The 17,312-nt window shown below is 53.7% G+C and overlaps 6 protein-coding genes across 6 annotated transcripts; 3 read left to right on the forward strand and 3 right to left on the reverse strand.

The window, feature by feature from the left end:
* Window positions 1-2,950: 2,950 nt before the first annotated feature.
* J4E84_006678 (uncharacterized protein) lies at window positions 2,951-4,028 on the reverse strand (the record flags this gene model as incomplete). Its single annotated transcript, XM_049389266.1, has 3 exons — window positions 2,951-3,316; window positions 3,370-3,547; window positions 3,601-4,028. 3 exons carry the CDS (start codon window positions 4,026-4,028, stop codon window positions 2,951-2,953), a joined length of 972 nt encoding a protein of 323 aa, XP_049242975.1.
* Window positions 4,029-5,182: 1,154 nt separating this feature from the next.
* On the forward strand, window positions 5,183-5,729 carry J4E84_006679 (uncharacterized protein; the record flags this gene model as incomplete). The annotated part of the gene is made up of 2 exons (XM_049389267.1): window positions 5,183-5,333; window positions 5,395-5,729. 2 exons carry the CDS (start codon window positions 5,183-5,185, stop codon window positions 5,727-5,729), a joined length of 486 nt encoding a protein of 161 aa, XP_049242976.1.
* Window positions 5,730-5,941: 212 nt separating this feature from the next.
* On the reverse strand, window positions 5,942-6,481 carry J4E84_006680 (uncharacterized protein; the record flags this gene model as incomplete). Its single annotated transcript, XM_049389268.1, has 1 exon — window positions 5,942-6,481. The coding sequence occupies one exon, from the start codon at window positions 6,479-6,481 to the stop codon at window positions 5,942-5,944; it is 540 nt and encodes a 179-aa protein (XP_049242977.1).
* A 377-nt stretch (window positions 6,482-6,858) lies between these two features.
* Window positions 6,859-7,965, forward strand: J4E84_006681 (uncharacterized protein; the record flags this gene model as incomplete). The annotated part of the gene is made up of 2 exons (XM_049389269.1): window positions 6,859-7,313; window positions 7,386-7,965. 2 exons carry the CDS (start codon window positions 6,859-6,861, stop codon window positions 7,963-7,965), a joined length of 1,035 nt encoding a protein of 344 aa, XP_049242978.1.
* Window positions 7,966-8,298: 333 nt separating this feature from the next.
* J4E84_006682 (uncharacterized protein) lies at window positions 8,299-9,772 on the reverse strand (the record flags this gene model as incomplete). The annotated part of the gene is made up of 3 exons (XM_049389270.1): window positions 8,299-9,259; window positions 9,309-9,382; window positions 9,692-9,772. The coding sequence occupies 3 exons, from the start codon at window positions 9,770-9,772 to the stop codon at window positions 8,299-8,301; spliced, it is 1,116 nt and encodes a 371-aa protein (XP_049242979.1).
* A 3,306-nt stretch (window positions 9,773-13,078) lies between these two features.
* Window positions 13,079-16,180, forward strand: J4E84_006683 (uncharacterized protein; the record flags this gene model as incomplete). The annotated part of the gene is made up of 1 exon (XM_049389271.1): window positions 13,079-16,180. The coding sequence occupies one exon, from the start codon at window positions 13,079-13,081 to the stop codon at window positions 16,178-16,180; it is 3,102 nt and encodes a 1,033-aa protein (XP_049242980.1).
* Window positions 16,181-17,312: the final 1,132 nt, after the last annotated feature.

Raw genomic sequence — 17,312 nt, forward strand, 5'->3', positions numbered from 1 at the left:
ACCGGACCCAACCTCTCGCTTGGATTGATCTACATAAGGCGCTGCAGCTAGCGCATGCCTGCATCGACATGTCTTCTGGGGATGTCGTTCGTCTACACGTCTTCTTTTTCCTATTGATTTTCCTGTCTTCGGGCCTCAGCGCACTCCCATGGGAATGCGACGTTTTCCCCGCACCGCTTGCGCGTTGGACATGTAATTTCGAGGTGGAGTCCAACAAACCCGGTCAACGCTTCGTGCTACCCTCTATTTGGTACCGCGCCTGTGGCTGCAGACTGCAGATAGCGGTCCGCGACACGTCCGTGCCCATCCACTATTACCATTCATGAACGACGCGTGAAGCTTTAGCGCAACGCCTGGATCGCATCGTCGAGGAAGTGTCAGGAACGCGCGCCTTCCAAGTGACACATCATAATTCTAGTTCTGTGACATCACACGTTGTGGTACAGTGTCAGGGAGCGGCCGAAAAGGCTTTGCTTTGATTATGATGAGAGACTGACCTACTTATGAGTCTTGAAATTCAGCGTTGCCGGCCCCACTCTCCAAAAAGTTCCATACAATTCCGTCAGACAGCTTGTTTCCAGTCCTCCCCAGCTTTTGCAGCCCGTTCTCGACATTGATCACAACAGGACGAAGAGTCCACCAGTCCGGCATTTGCATAATGTAGCCCCCTTTTGGTACTGGAGTAATAGTAAAGTATCTCAGACTATGATGCTGCTCCGCCGTGCACTTCAGCCTCGCATCCCGACCATGACATATGAACTTGCCTGAGACGCAGCTTCGGAATCCGAACCAGCCCGAACTTTCTACACACTCCCACAGGATGGATCCACGACCGCTAGGCGGCGCTAGTACGATGTTCCCATCGAGCAATGTAAGCACATTGCCGCATGAGGTAGAGCGTATGATGACGGTAGATCCATCGGAAGGTTCCCAACTCGTCGAGGCGTGATCTTTCACAGGGTCTGAGGTAACATTTTCGGTGGTTTCGGTAGGTGTGTAGATGCTGGAATCATCTAATTCTGAGATGGATGTAGTATCGGGCTGATCAAGCTCCTGAGAAGCCATGTTCGGCAATCAAAGAGCCGGTCCTACTGCGGCGTTTAGGTCTACGCGAAGTCAAGGAATCAGTACGCTGTTTAACAACCAATTTCCATCGGGTGTTTACCTACTCACCAAGTGTGGCCTGCTTATCGTAGTCGTCGCTGTTGTCGTTGTTGTGACTTGGTGCTGGCTGCGGGGTATGCAGCGCCTTAATCCCTGCTCGCAATGCGGCACAGACTGCGTTACAACTGCGCGGGATTGGGAGTCGATTTTGCTAAGCATCGTATCACTTGACGAGTCCAGGCTGTCTCTGCTCTGATGTCTACCTAGGCACCAGCCATCATGTTCTTGCGTGACATCGCATAGCCGCAACGTTAGCCTTTGATGCTCGCATGCCCTTGCACATAACGAACACTCTAATTACTTTTGAGACATCATTTAAACATCGATAGAACATTTGGTGACGAGACTTAGATCGCTCAGTCAATCTTCTCTTTCCGCACACAGAGACCGAGGAACATCGAGTTGTTGTCTTCTGGATTTTGGAAGCGGATTCCGCCATTCCGTAATCGTGGACAAGTTTTGGTGTTGCGTCGCTCGACTAAGGTTGCGAAACCATTATGCAAGGAAAAGAAAGAAGGACAGTGAGAGTACGCGGCTCTCATATTCACTCGTCAGACAGCTAAGACGGGAAACATGGACCATTCTGGTATGCCTTTCAGAAGTACAGCAGTTCCTCTTCTTTCGGAACAAGGCGATGACAGTTTTGCCGTCAAGCGGAACACATGCAGTGAGTGTTTTGTTTCTTTTGCGCCTCAAAGAAACTTTGACACCATTATGTCTCCGAACAAAACAGGTAGGGCATTGATGAACGTTTTGGTAGGTCGACTTCGACAGCCATATGATCCAGGCCTTGACTTTTTGGAAAAGCACACTTCTCATGTGTGTTTGTGGAAGACGGAAGGAAGCAAGGAACAGCGCTTTATATGATGGCAGAACGTTAGTGGTCCTCGTCTAGACGTTGGACAAGACTCGTAGTAGCGGAGGCCGAGCGTTGATGCCAGTGAGACTGAAGTTATTGTGGTTGGACAGACATGTAATGCTGTTTCTGTGATTTTTCGTGGGCGCTGATGGCGGGCAAGACATGCGTGAGACGTAGTAGTTTTTTAGACTCTCGAAAAAGATCATCATACGTACTCTTTGAAGTTCTGGGGTATTACACGTAGTTTTAGTTACAGAATGGCAGCTCGAAAAGGGCCGTGGAAGTACTTTATATACTGAGTGAGAAGACAGGGATCGTGAAGACGATAGAGATGGAAGAGCAACACATCATCTTGGATAACATTTTCTTTGGAACACAGAACAAAACCGCGGATGATCACTGAAGTACCCGAGACGTGCTTCCAGCCATAGCTTTTGCGTGCGGATTATTTGGAGAGCAGCTCGAACGCATTCGGGTCATTTGTTTGTCTTGCAGAGTTTTGAGTTGTTCTTTCCGACACATGGGTCGTGGATATGCTTGTTTTTGGATCTCAGCAGCCACCGCCGTGAGATCCTTGGCTTTTGGTATTTTGAAAAATGGTATGAGGTTGAAGGAGCAAGGGAGCAGAAAGCTGGCAGAGTTAAATACTCGCGAGCATGACCATTGCCAAGAATCTAGTGCCAGATGAAGTTGTATTATAACCTAGCGACTACGCCACAGTACATCCTGGAGCCTACACGGCACGAAAATGTCACAAAAGTGCCTCTCCAAAACCCATGTAGTCCTCAAAGTGCTCCGTCTCACATCTTCGGGCACCACCCAGTCCTCTTATTCCTGGCTATTGAGCGACTCAATCCGGGCAAGCAGAGCTTCAACGGCGCTAAAAGAATCGTTAGCAGGGGTAAATGATTGAAAAGGAGTGAATGCTTACTCTGAATCGGGGGTATCAGACAAGAATTGAGCCTCCAAGTCCGCTTGAGCGACAGCGAGCATAGTAGCGACGTTATGCTCGGTCGGTTCAACGTCTTCTTGTGCTTGGTCGCCCTCCGGTACCGGAGCGTCCTGATCTTCTGCATCCTCTCCAGGGCCACCTGCATGTTGAGGGATGTGTGGATCTGGCGCGGCCAAGAGATCACTCAAAAGTTGAGCCCCGGAGACCATCGAGGGCATGAAATCGTCGTATCGCGCCGGACGGGGTGGTACATATGCTTCAGATACCGTGTGCTCGATGGCGTTCGTCGAGTAATTCTGCTTCCAATACAACGAGGCCTTGCTGCGACCCTTCTCTGGTGCCTGCGAACGAAATAAATATACGCCTCGGATACATTTTAGACACCTGAATTTACCTGTTTGGAGAGATACAGTTCGATGGAGCCATCCCGAACATCGGCGTACGTGTCGAAGCCCTGCGAGCGCATGTAGTAGCAGAGGCGCAGCGCATCCTTGGCAGCGGGATGCATGTTGTCTGCAATACGTTCTGTCCAGTTATGAGCTTGCCGGACCGTGAGCTTCTCGGATGCGTGCCTAAAGAGTGTCAGTACATCTCTCACATCAGTCCTTACTTGTGTACCACTTACTTGTTAAGGTACTCCAAGAGCGCAAGTTGTACTTTGGTATAAGCGGGTGTGTTCACGGTCCCTTCTGCCTCCTTCACCTCATTGTAGGGGGTCTTTGGCAGCATGGACACAAGCGTCGTGGCAGGCTTGAGAGCGGATTGGGCTTGAGGTACAGACACTGGAACAACAATATTCTCGCCTTCGCCTGTAGTTCCGGTAGCTCCACCTCGTGTACGCAAGTTACGCGCCATGTTCCGATGAATCTGCGAAAGTTCTCGAAGCTCGTCAACTGTGAGGGTGGGCACAATCTGGTCGAGTAGCTGGAGTGTAGATCTCGACACACGAACCGAGTTTCTGGATCGACGAAGCTGGCGCCTTGCGCGGTTGAGTTGTTCGATGGCTTGCGATTCGACGAGAAGCGCAGAATCGGCGGGGTCGGTGTCAGACATTTGAGCGATAGTAAGTCTATTTATCGCATGGAACGTTCGAACGCCGCCGGTGGCGGAAAGACTGTGAATGAACGATGGTGTTGTGAGTAATTCAATGTGCGATGGAGGACGGTGAGAAAGAAAAATGCCAAGACCTAACAAGTGAAGGAGCGTTGTGTAATCGGCAGTGAGTGAGGAAAGTGCGACTGTAAGTCCAGCCTAATCCGGCGGTGGTATATGTATCAATTCTTTTGTATAATTACCGTGCTTAGTGAACCAGATCGTAGAGATACTCAACGTAGTTCAGAATGCAGATGTGCATGATAGAGCCCATTGAATTTCTTCAGGGTACAGGCCTTTTGACTGCCTTCCACATCGCCAGGAAAGTAGGAATGCGAGTATACAGATGGAACCAAAGAGGCGTGATGAGATGACGGTGTGTCGCGATATGCCGTACGAACATTCGTGGCTGTAGCTGCTCAGGATATCGTATTTGTGTCGTGACTGTCGTGACGCATTCCTACCTAAGCACCACCGCGTTGGACGCTGCAATGTTGACAAGCTTGTACATGTCTCTCGTTAGATATCCATCAGCATCTCTACGCCATACTCAATACCCACGACGCCGCTGTCCTCGCATGTAGGTGGTTGAAGACGTTCATCTGCGAAGCCAGCTGCTAGCGTCCAGTCATCGCACCCACCAAAGCCCGCCTACACAATCTGCGACCCCACGAACCAATCAAGCCGAGCCCAACAGACACCCAGCCCTAGAGTCCAGGCGCCCTTGGCCCCGCGTAGATAACTTGAATGGCGGCCGTCCAGCCAAGAGATGCTGTCCGAGATGCAGGTTTCCACGCGGGACGATCAGTTGGTCTGGGTTTCTGGTTCAGATGACGTATAGCGCAACCCATCCACGCACCAACCCCTGTCTCGATGCCACCACAGCGGGCCACAAACTTGTAACAAGCACGGTGCAAGTGATCGAGGATGAGATCACCGCTGGCGCAGATGGCGTACACACGGGAAGGCGCGAGCATGCGGGTGGAGTATATATGGCTGACTGCCTGATCTGTGTGTTGCGTCTTCACATGCAAATACACACGACCTTACGAATAATCCACCTCACTATCTCTACACTCCAATACGATTAATAAACAGTATTCATACTGCCCAAGATGACAGACCAGAACAAGGGATCGCAAAAGACCTACAGGGAGTCCGCGGGAGAGTACTACAACCAAAAGTACGAGACATGGATGCCATGGATCGAGGACCAGTACCTGAAGTGGTTCACCAAGGATAACAAGGCTTCCTACGCTACCAAACGTACGTCTTTTACATCTTAACTCATCCCTAGCTAAACATCGCTAACATCTCTTACCCACAGAACAACTCGACCAGACCAAGGTCACAGGCATCGACCAAGTCGACAACCTCCAAGACGGCGTAAACAACCTCGTCGGCGGCCAAGTCGGCAAGGGTGGACTCGCACAACCCCTCGGTGATGCCGTCTCCAAAGAGGGTATCAACCGTGCTGAGCGCGGCGGCAAGGACGACAAGGGAAACTCTATTGAGAGTCAAGGACCACTCGGTGGTTATGGACAGAGCGCTGCGGATGGAGTGAAAGGAGGTGCAAGCAGTGTTGCTGGCGGCGCGAAGAGTGCTGGTGGATACGTTGGAGGCATGTTCGGTGGTGGCAAGGGAAAGGAGGAGAAGAAGTAGGGTGTTGGAGGCGGAGTACGATGATATGATACCATGATTTGTAGGAAGGTTATTTCGGGTGGATCAGACTGCCAGACTTTGCGTTGGGTTCGATAGCGTGAGTTTAGTATTCGACTTCTGGAGTAATATATTTATACCCTCAAGCTATCGTTGTGCCAGTCCTGAACGAGTGAGCAAGCCTACTTCAGATCGTCAACACTGCGGGGTCTCCACTATGACACAGCATGTGCATCCACATCCACCACAGTCCCTTCTCCTTCTTCGACACCAAACAGCTTCAAGCAATTCCCTCTCTTGAACATCCTCGCGCAATCCACAGCATTTGGCTGTCCCTTTTCTACGTCTGCTCCCCCTTCATACAACACTCTGACAACATCATCGTACCCTTTGAACACTGCCCCCGCAATAGGACTCTGGCCCCTCCCATTCAGCACATTCGCATCCGCGCCGTTATCCAGCAGCATCTTCGCAGTCTCAGCCTTGCCATGGTAGGACGCCAGCATGAGAAGTGTGTCGCCGGATGAGTTGGTGAGGTTCTTGGGGATGCCGGCGCTGACGTATTGCGAGAGGGTCGATGTGTCCCCGCTACGGGCGAGGTCGAAGAGGCGCGCTGCTAGGTCGAGGGCGGCAGGTGGGAGGTCAGAGGTAGATCTTGCGTCGGGTGGTGCTTGCACGGCGCCATCGGTGTCGGTTGCGCCTGTGCCTGCTGCTTGGGCGGCTTGCTGGCCGTAGGATTCTTCGTAGGATGGCATCTTTGAGGCACGCTGGGCTGTGTGCGGGTATAGGACGCAAAGTGAAGATGGCAAACGTTATGCGTGTGAATTGGTATTAATGGCAGATCGCCTGCTGTTATCTCGTTTTACATGGTGAAAGTCGAGAGCGCAGACGCTGAATGAGAGCAACAGGCGCAAGTATCCATCTCCCGAGTGTCGATGACGAAATCACCCGGTCGCGCTTTCCGAGCACAAAACGCGCTAGTCGACACTCCATCATTTTGCTTGGCGGAGATCGCGACTTCCCCAGGGCCCATTCCATTATCCAACCCGCAGAAGTTAGCCTTCCCACCCAACCACCCCCCATTACTACGACGCCAGCACAAGAGGCCGGTACTCTTGTTGATCGCGCGACCATGGCTTCACCACCACACATCCCCCAGCTCAACGTCCCCGGCAGTCGCAAGCGCGGCAGCATATCCTCTCACTCCGGCGCGCCCACTAAAAAGCGCAAACCCTCCAATCTACGCAACGCCTTCTCCCCAGATGCCGAATCAGTCGGTGGCTCCCCGCGCCAATTCTCGCGTTCACCGTCCGTGGAAAGTAACATCACCACATCCGTCGTTAACGGCGTAGGAGGGAAGAAGCGACGGAAGAAGGGCGGAGACGGAGGCAGTGTCGCGGGCTCAAGCGCAAGAGGCGGCAAGGGCGCCGACGGACGAAGCGCAATCGGAGGCGAAGACGAAGATGGCGACGGCGGAGAAGAAGCAGAAGATGACGACGACGACGAGATGGGCGAGGAAATGGGCATGGAAATCGAAGGCGGCATGAGTGTTGAAGCACGCAGGAAGCAAGAAAAGGAATACGAACGGTACGTCCTTTCTCTATACTCGCTGCTATTTTCTTCCAGAGACCGGTTTACTGATATAATGTGATCCAACAGCATGCTAGAAGACTTCATGACACCCGCGCAAATGGACCGCTACGCAACCTACCGCCGCATCCGCCTTAAGCGGGAAACCGTCCGCAAACTCGTCAACCAAACCCTCTCCCAATCCGTACCCCAACCCATCATCATCGCCGTAACCTCCTACTCCAAAACCTTCATCGGCGAGCTCATCGACCGCGCCCTAACCGTCCGCGACGAATGGTCCGCCGTCCGCACTCACCTCCCCAACCCCAACCTGCCAGGCCCCATCCTAAGTCAGAGTCTGGTCAGACCTAGTGCTCATATCAAGGATGATAGGAATAGGCCGACTAATTCCGATATTACGAGTGCGGGCTGGTATCCTACGCAGGTTGATCGCACGGAGAGTCTGTGGAAGGAGGTAGAGAAGGATGCTAGTTTGCAGGATAGGCTGAAGGCGTGTGATAAGGGACCGCTTACACCAGCACACCTGAGAGAGGCGTTGAGGAGGTACAAGAGGGATCGGGATGGTGGGGGTGCTGGATTCGCGGGCATGAGTCTGGAGGGTGTGGAGAGGACTATGGGCAGGACGGGTGGAAGGCGGCTGTTCAAGTGAGGTCTTGTTCTTGCGAAGAGGGCAACTTTGAAGCATAGCGACGGCGTTTGGGAAATGTATTGCTAGTATGAGAGTACACTTGGAAGAGATCTCAGAGTCAGTGCAACGCTGACGATCATGCAATACCACATTACTACGAACATCTATCCGCAACATGTGGACGAACTTCATGAATGCAACGCCTGATTCAATGGCCATAAATAGGAGTGGAAGTGAAACCTTCTCAAGAGGCATTTTGTGAAGAGCTACATTTGTCATAGCTATTCATCATTCCAGTCCATCCCAGCCGAAGAGAGAACACCTTAGGAAATCATAACGCTAACCAACAACCATCTAGTTCTCGTGCATAAGCTCGTGGAAGGTCTCGGTGGCATACTCGGGCTTGCCCTGCTCGAGCTTCTTCTGGCCGAGCTTCTCCTTGGAGAAAGTAGCAGCGTATGGGTTGAGGCGGAGCTGCACCTGGAAGTTCTTGAGCGGGTTCTTCTTTTGTACGACACCACGCTTGGAGACGGCTCCGCCACGGACGGGGCGGAGGACCTTCTGGACGTCGCTGGAGTTGATGATCTTGCTGAGGTCGGGCTGGCTCATCATGGTGGAGGGCAGGAGGTAGTCCTTCTTGAGCGCTGAGGGCTCAGCAGTGGATCCGTAGACCTTGTCGAGAGCGCTGAAAGCGGATGAGGTCCAGACGATGAAGCGACCGAGGTGGCCACCAGGGGCGAGCTGGAGGAGGTTCAGGGAGTAGACGGATGAGGTCTCGACACCTGGGATGTTGCGGAAAGCAAGGACGAGCTCCTTGCCATCCTCCTCGGGGTTGTAGATGACGAGGGGTCCGCGGCGCTGAGTGTGACGGCGGCCACGGAGCTTACCCTTACCAGCGCGGACCTTGCGTGTGTTGCGGGCCTTCTCGACATCGGCACCAGCACCGACAGCCTTCAGCAGAGCGACAGCGGCGGAGGTCTTCTTGATGGCGGCATCGGCGAAAGCAGTCGATGAGATGACGAGAGGAACCTCAGGGACGGTGCTGATGGCGTGACCGCGGGCAAGGAGAAGAGCAGGGCTTCCTGAAGCAGCGAGCGCAGACGCGGTAGCGAAACGCTTCTGGTTCAGGTTGATCTTCTGGTGCCACTTGCGCCAGACTTTGGTGGGAGCGAACATGCGACCGGAGCGGCACATGTTACCGAACGCAGCCTGACCGGCACGGTGAGTACCTCCACCAGAGACACGGGGAATACGGGCCACAGCGCGACCGGTACCCCAGGACTCGGCAGAAGTCTGGTGACCAGCCTTCTCGGAGCTGCTTGTTGTTAGACTGTGTGGTTGTGGAGCGCGCGAGGTAGGCTTACACAGCGTATGGCTGGCGGCGATTCTTGTTCATGCCAGTGTGCACCGCGTGGACGATGTCAGGGCGGATGGGTGCCTGGAAGAGTTGTTAGCATTGGCCAAAATACCTGAAGCGTGTCCGAATGCGTTGCAGAGCCATATCCAAGAGACTGAGAGAAGCAGACGAGCCAGAAAAGTGCGGCTTTCGCTACCCTCTCATGAGGCCGCACCATGGGAAGAACTCTGCGTATTCCAGCTCAATGCGAGCATTCTCCGCTGACACTCATGTACCCGCTCTTTCAGTGTTCTTCCCATGTCTACACTCCTCCAGCTGCCGTTGCAGCCCTCAGTCCCTCCGGTTGTGGTTTGCATCGTATCGCGAAGTTCGAATTGCGGCGGAACTGACCTTGAAGACATTGGGCACGGGGACGGTGTCCTTGGTGACCTCGCCCTTGGCGGAGACGACGGTGACGGTTGGCCTCGACATGATCGCTGTTGTGATTGACCTGGTGGTTAGTTGTCGCAAAAAGAAGAGGCTCTCGACTTTCGAGTTCTTCGGGCTCGCTTGAATTTCGCATGGTGGGCGGCGCTAGCCCGCTTTGGCTTGGCGTTAGTGGTGGTCATTGATGAGCGCATCTGCACGCTGAACAACAGAACATGCACTTTTGCCTGGAGTTTTGCGAAGGCTATCAAAATCTTCTGAACATTGAGCTATACTGTATGGAGAACGCGATGATGGCTTTGGACGTTTCTACCCCAATTTCTTCGCGAATGAAGGCGAACGTAGCCATGCTGAGCTCACCATTACTACGACCATGTCAGGTACTGACTATGAAGAAGCCAGACATAAGATCTCGTCTTTTGCATATGTAGAGGCTGCAAGTAATACATAACTTGCCTTCCATTGAATGAACTCTTAGCTTGTGGGATGAGTCAATTTGCAATACTAATACATCGAAGTTTCTGACCAGAGAGTGCAGTCTAATCACATCTACAGATGAGCGCATTATCCTTCCGTCATACTTTCAAGTATGCTTGGGGAACAGCGTGACTCGGCAAGAATGGACAGCAACTTGTAGCTTCTGACACAGTCACATCCTATTCTCATGCAGCACCCACAACCTGTTACATATGTCTCTGGCAGTGTTCTAATCCAGCTGAGATGTGCAAAGCGCCTATGTCAAAGTTGTGACTACAGCTGGACACAAAGGTACGTTGCCCGTTCTTGTGAGCGAGCATAGCGTTCCATGTTATGAAGTCGGACGCAAGTCCGAAAAAGCTATGACATGCGCGCAGTGTGTCGTGGTGACGTGCTACAATACAGGTACCACGGCACATAGGCCACAGGGGCGCATGAACCTCATTTGAGTATGTTGAGACTTCACGCACAACCAAACCTATGATCAGGTCGACCGTGAAATGTACAGAGCACGTCCCTGCTTGCTGGTCGACGTCGTCGCAGAGGATTAGGTTCTCGGACCGCCAGCACGATCGCAAACATTTGAACCTTACTGAGGCCCGTGATACATCACCCCTTATCTTTTATCTCGAAAAGAATGCTGCTTGGTCCAAATCACCCTAATAGCGGGAGAACCAGACTGTTCTGTCACAGCTGCTACGACTCACTGCGTGTAGCGTCAGGGCCGGCAAAGAGACTCGGGCCTTATTGGGGCCTTGTGTTGGGAGGCCAGAACACTTCCCAATGACGACTCAGTCGGGAGACCCGTCTAGTTGGTAGCGAAGAGTTGGGCTCTGATCTCCACGTTGCAAGTTGATAAGTATGGAAACTACCAATGAGTCGCTCAGTCGACCTATCCCGATCTCAAGAGCACGTGCCCAGGAAGATGAGGCGGACTGTCCTGAGTCGTTGGATCTTCGCATGGGTACCCGAATCGGTGTCGCGTTGCTTTTTAGGACGGATTCTGCCGGTGTTAAAAGATGCTGAAACGCATTTGGTGTGGGCTCGCCGAATCGGGGCTTTGCGTAACAGAAAGAACAAATTACCAACATTCAGGGCACAGGCGGCGGCAGAGGTGGAAATACGTTTCGGCAGGTGCTGCAAGGACTGCGGCTCTGCCTGGCAGTCATACGGGAAAAAGGTCCACAAATGCTGTGGGAGAGTTTAGGATTGCGAAACTGACGGCAGAGAGATGAAACGCGTGGTAATCCTCACATGACGGAGACGCAAAAACTCACCCCGCCAACAGGTGGGTCGATAAGTTCCCACGGTGCGTTTCACGTTGCAGATATTTGCTCCGACTGTTTTGTGCCTCAGAAGGCCGCGATGAAGTCAGTCGCAGTCGCAGTCTTGCACGCAGCGAGAGTCGAAACGATGGCTGTGGCATGCGAAGCGAGGCCAGGGTGTCCCGGCGGTGGTGAGCGCTGACAACAACGACGACCTGGACGACGAGTAATTCATCTCGAGCGCGTCGAGGCCGGAGACGGGACGGATTACATACTGTCTGGGGTGTCTGCAATATGGCGCGGACCCCAACCTCTTTCCGAGGTATCTCGTCTGGGCCTTCCCGTCTTCAGGATGCGGCCTCCAGGGGGCCTACTCTAGGCTCGCCAGGTTCGCCAGGTCCGGGGAACAAGGGCAGAAGGGCAGTTCGTCGAGAGCAGTCTCCTGTGGAGCGGCGATGGCGAGTATTTGTTTGCTAGGCGAGGGAAATGACGGCTACGCGTACGCTGCGAACCAAGATCGGCCGCGGTACGGTAGACAGGCTGTAAGGCGCGGTGGTTGAGTGGACTGGCGCGTTTGTGTAGTATGGTCCCAAGACGCTCATGGGTCTGACATGCTAGTGTCCTAGTGGTCGCAGCTGCCTCGTAGCGCACCGGCGGCGGTTGCTATTCCTGGAACGTCGGCGCTTCCACAGAGCCACTAGCGCAGCTCGCAGTTCGTCTCCCCCATCCATCGACAAGACGCATTCACGCCGCCTCAATCACGACACACAGCGTGCTCGCCTCGCCTACCACGACCCCCTCCTCCCACATCCAGGCGGCAGCGGCTCTGCGATCGACCGGCTTCCCTCGTCCGCACTGCCCAAGCTGGTCACCACTCTGCCCTCGACCCTCCCCATCGTCCAGAGTGCGTCGCAACAGACCCTCATCGTGAGCGCGGCACCCACCCTCGACCGCGCCTTCCTCACCACCGCCGCCCGCACCACCCGCACCCGCTGCGTCGCCCGCTCCTGCCCTTTCTACCCACTACGCCGCATCTCCTCAGGCATAGGCGCATCGCCGGCCCAGTCGCTCCTTCCCCCAGGCGCTTAGTAGAGGATCTGGTATTCTCGCTCCAATTCACCACGCCAGCGCCCCTCCCCACTGCTGTTGGCACCCAGGTAAGCCGCATCTTCTTTTCGTGTCCCAACTCCGCATTCCTGTGCCCCGTTGTCTGTCTGCGCGAGCATGACTGTAGTCGAGGCAGTGTACGGGCACCTGTCACCTGTCAACCGTTACCTGCTCGACCATGTGCACTCTACCACCAATCTTCGAGTCTGGGAACAGCTTCTCAACCTGTCTCCAGCCTCCATACCCCACTCCCCCGTCCCGCCGCCCTCGTTTCGAAACACATGCGCCTGCCATGTCTGCCTCGCCCACAATATCCCATGATGCTGACACTCTGACTCTGAAAAGGGCTTTCTACACACCTAATTCTTCTTTCCCTTCCAAGAAACTCGAGCAGTCCTTCACCCACTGCCTTCCTTCACCCACCACCTCCACGCGAGCTCCACGTTGGCCCAGTAGCACCCGCAACCACTGCCCACGTTTGGCAACATCCACAAGTCCCAGCATGGTTCAGACGAGCGCGCGCTCATTCATGCCCATGCCCTCATTCGGCGCCGTATTTGGAGGAGATCACCACAGCAAGGGCCAAAATGGCGGGAATGTAGCACGTCCTGCCACGAGCCCCAACACCAACTCGGGCACACCCTTCTCCTCCTTCCACATCCACAGCGAAAGTCGCGACAGTACGTCGACGGGCTCTTCCGACAACTCTCCGACCACAACCATATCAACCATGGACTCGTCCTCGGTGACAGACCCCTCTCCAGGCGTGTCTCCCGAATCGCCCCTCGCAAAGACAATCACGCCCTCGTCTTTCGTTGCCGACTTCAGGTCAAGACGAGCAGAAGCACCTGTCGGGGAACCGTCTGCCGGCCCATTCTTCGAATTGCAGCGTCCCACGACACCTGCAAAGAAGCCTCGGAATCTCAAGAACCTTGGTATCAACACAGCGTCTTCGCTCAGCAACTTGCGCGCGCACACCCCAGCTCCCATAGCAGTTGCTCCCAAAGAGAAGAACAGCTCGGCACCGCCATCTCCGTTGTTTATCAAACCACCGACACCCCCGAAGCGTCGACCGTCCAACTTGAGCTTAACAATTTCAACGCCTGGCAGCAACGAGAGTAAGCCAGTACGGTTGCTCATACCCTCAACACCGTCCTTCAATCGCCCACCGCTTCGCCACTTCCAGTCATCTCCTTCGCTACCATTATGTTCACCGAGTACGAATCCAATGGGTGGTATGCAATTGCCTCCTCTACGACCTGTCGCACCTAAGCAAAGTGGCCTTAGCGAAGTCCCCTTTGAAATGGAGGAGGAGGAAGACCAGGAACCCAACTTCGATGTTCCCCAGTCACGAGAGGAGAAGCCGGCTGCCTATCCCAACGGCCCCATCTGTATCTATGAGTCTGGCGTGTTCCTCTACTTTGAGCCAACTGCTATCCAGGCCACGACTTTCGATGTCATTATCAATGTCGCGAGCGAAGTGAAGAACCCATTCACCACGCCAACGGTGGAGTCACAAAAAGACATTGATGCCAGGCGCATAGATGGCCCACCAGCGGAGAATGTTGATTTTGCTACCCTTGGACAGCGACCAAAGCAATCATTCGGTATGGACGATGGCTCGCCAACCACACCCAAAGCCACGCCGGTCATGCAAACCATACAGCCGCGCGAGGTTGTGATCGAGGGCAAGACATACAAGACACCAGAGTACATCCACATGCCCTGGGAGCACAACACAGACATCGTTCCCGACCTTCACAAGCTGGTCAGGATGATAGACGAGAGGGTTCAGCGTGGGAAGCGCGTACTCATCCATTGCCAATGTGGTGTCAGTCGTTCTGCCAGTTTGATCGTTGCCTACGGCCTGTACAAGGACCCGCAGATGAGTGTGCAAGAAGCGTACGACAAGGCGAAGAAGCGAAGCAAGTGGATCGGACCGAACATGAACCTCATCATGCAATTGCAAGAGTTCCGCAACAGCTTGTTAAGACAAAACGAAAGCCGCTCATATCACAACCAAGGGTATGGACGCCGATCTGCTGGCCTTCCTTCCACCCGCTCCACAGGAAACAACAAGTACTCTTCGTACGATAGAGACTCTGGTTCGGGATCGCGCACTCCACGAACAGCGCCGCTACCACCCGACAGCGACATTAGCATGCAACGGGCAAGCACAGGCAACATGATGGCTATATCTCCAGGTCCCCTATCGGCACCCACTGGAGCCTTCTCAGCCGGTTTCCGTCGGTCCTGGGACTCGAGCCCTGCGCACTTTGATGTCCCATCCGAGCCCTCTCCGACGACAACGACGCCCTATGTCGATCCCACAGGTCACGTTGTGCCTGTACTCTCCGTCACTAACGATAACGTGCCGACTATTCAGACTCAAGATGTTTCTGACAGCGAAGACTATTCCGAGCCTACTCTCAGGCTTTCCTCTGTCCCCAACTTCTCACGTCAGCTTCCATTACGATTGGGCCTGAGCAACGATGAGGGCTCATCATTCGGATCAGGAGAGAGACACCTGGCGCCTCTACAACCATCAGGATTTGAGCCACTTCGATCCCCAGCTGTAGCAAGTTTCAACATCCCTTCCTTCAGCTCCTACGACGCATCCGATGCTGAGGTCATGTCGCCAGTCAAGACTTCTTTTGACAACCCATGGCCGGCAGGCTACGATCTGGACAACGAACCTTCCGCGCCTGAGATTACTTCGCCAGTGGCTACGCAATTTCCTAAAGATGTCTTTGGTCGCACAGACGCAAGCCTAGAAGATGACCTAAAGTCGCCACGTGCCACGGAATTCCACATGACTCCACTGAAGCCAAGGATAGCAGATGAAGATCCATTCGGCTTGACATCGCCAACAAGAGCAGACTTCAATCCGTTCGACAGGCCCAGCATAGCGGCTATCAAGGACTCTGAAGCCGAGGATCGACGGCCGTCATTCCAAGCCATCCTACCGCCTGCCCATCAGACTTTCAACGGCTTTGCATCGCTGGACGGTACGGCGCAAACGAACCCCATGTTCCAGGCTCCCAGCTTGCTGTCCATGTCCTTCCCAAAACATAGCCAAGACGCCGGACCACGCGTCGACAGCCTTAGCAATTCACCCGAAAAACAAGCCTTGACCCCTATCGACCCGGCTGAACCTGTTCCTGTAGCGTTCCCCAAGGCACCGGATACGCCCCGATCGCCTAGTCAAACCTTCCTTTCAACTCCCGCCAAGGCCATTCGCACTAGGTTCTCATCACCGAACATGCGCGAACAACGAAAGTTGCACAAGCTACAAACGGAGATTCAGTCGAAGCTGCCGAAACCTTCTGCTCCTCAACATGCTGCTGATGACATCGATGCTCTCATGTCACCGCGTGCTGAGGAGTTCACAAGGAACCCCTTCCATTTCGAACTCCAGTCTTCTAGCGACGACACGAGTCCGGTCTCTTCCAACGAGACGATCAAGGACGGACGAAACGGCCATACCGCATGGGAAGAACCACTACCCCGGCAATGGACGCCTGAAAAGGCAACCGTTGACCCCCGGAGTCCTGTCCAAACTGGCAGTAACCCCATTGTTCGCAACATCTGGGACGTACTGTGAGCAAAGGCACAAACAGACCGAAACGCAAACTCAAAATATGCGGAGTGGACTTGCTCAATCTAGAAGCTTCCGGAGAAGACGCCGCGCGCACAAGATTTGGTAGCTTCGGCCGCCTTGTCGGAAATTACGCGACCTCTCTCCGAAGGATCGTCCTTCGCCAACAGGAGCTCGCGACGCCACCAACACTGAGCGTTTGGACTCCTGACAGCTGCATGTCACATTGGCCCACTTTGCAGAGTCGACGTTGGATGTGCAGCATCTCCGTTACCGTTGGCAGCCGATGCATTCCAACGGTCCGGCAGTCTCCATCTCGTATTCCCTTGTCATCAGTCATTTCCTTTGTGATCAAATCTTTCGTTTCTTTGCAAGTCCGTACAGCACGGCTTTACATATTCGCATGTTGGGGGCTAATGCGCGTTGAATTACGCAGAGTAATGTTCTAGTTTCTAGTACCCTAGTACCGCCATCCCCTCGACATACTGACACTCCTTACAACAACTTTTCCTCTGGACAAAACCATTACTACATTCGCTGCCCCTTTGTATATCTATCTCATCTCCTTACTTTACACACTCAGTATCGATGTTACGAGCTATGCAAAGCGACTGTCTTCTGGCAGAAAGCACCCACTTGCGATCTTGGGTTGCGTCCTTGGTTTTGTGTTTTGATTTTTCTATTTTCTGGTTCGCTTGGCGAGTTCAGCCAGCGAAAGGCGTTCTGTGGGAGAGAGGGAGAGAAGGATTTTGACAGATGGATTGATCATATCCTTGGGCTTTTCCTATTTTTTCCTTTTCCCTCTCTGGATTCATCTATGGGTTTCTGGTGGAAAAGGCTATGTAAATGAATGGAACACATATTTCAACAATGGGTCGTCCGCTTACTTATGTGTGTTCGTCGTATATGCGGTCCTTTGTTGGCGATACGGCCTCTCACCACACTAGGTAATCTTCCTGATCAAGCGTACCCTCCACGGGCAGATGGATTAACAGGGCAGGTCTAACCGAACACCGTTTTGTTGCTGACCAAACATGCGACAGCTGAAGTAGCATCTCTCGTCTGACTAATGAAGACACCCGCTTGCTTAGTCCCTTACACACACCCAAAGGCTTACATACATCTTACCTGCATTGCT

The sequence above is a fragment of the Alternaria hordeiaustralica genome (genome assembly GCF_023758085.1).
Source record: "Alternaria hordeiaustralica strain BMP 2776 chromosome Unknown scaffold_13, whole genome shotgun sequence".
In the NCBI taxonomy this organism is placed as follows: Eukaryota; Fungi; Ascomycota; class Dothideomycetes; order Pleosporales; family Pleosporaceae; genus Alternaria; species Alternaria hordeiaustralica.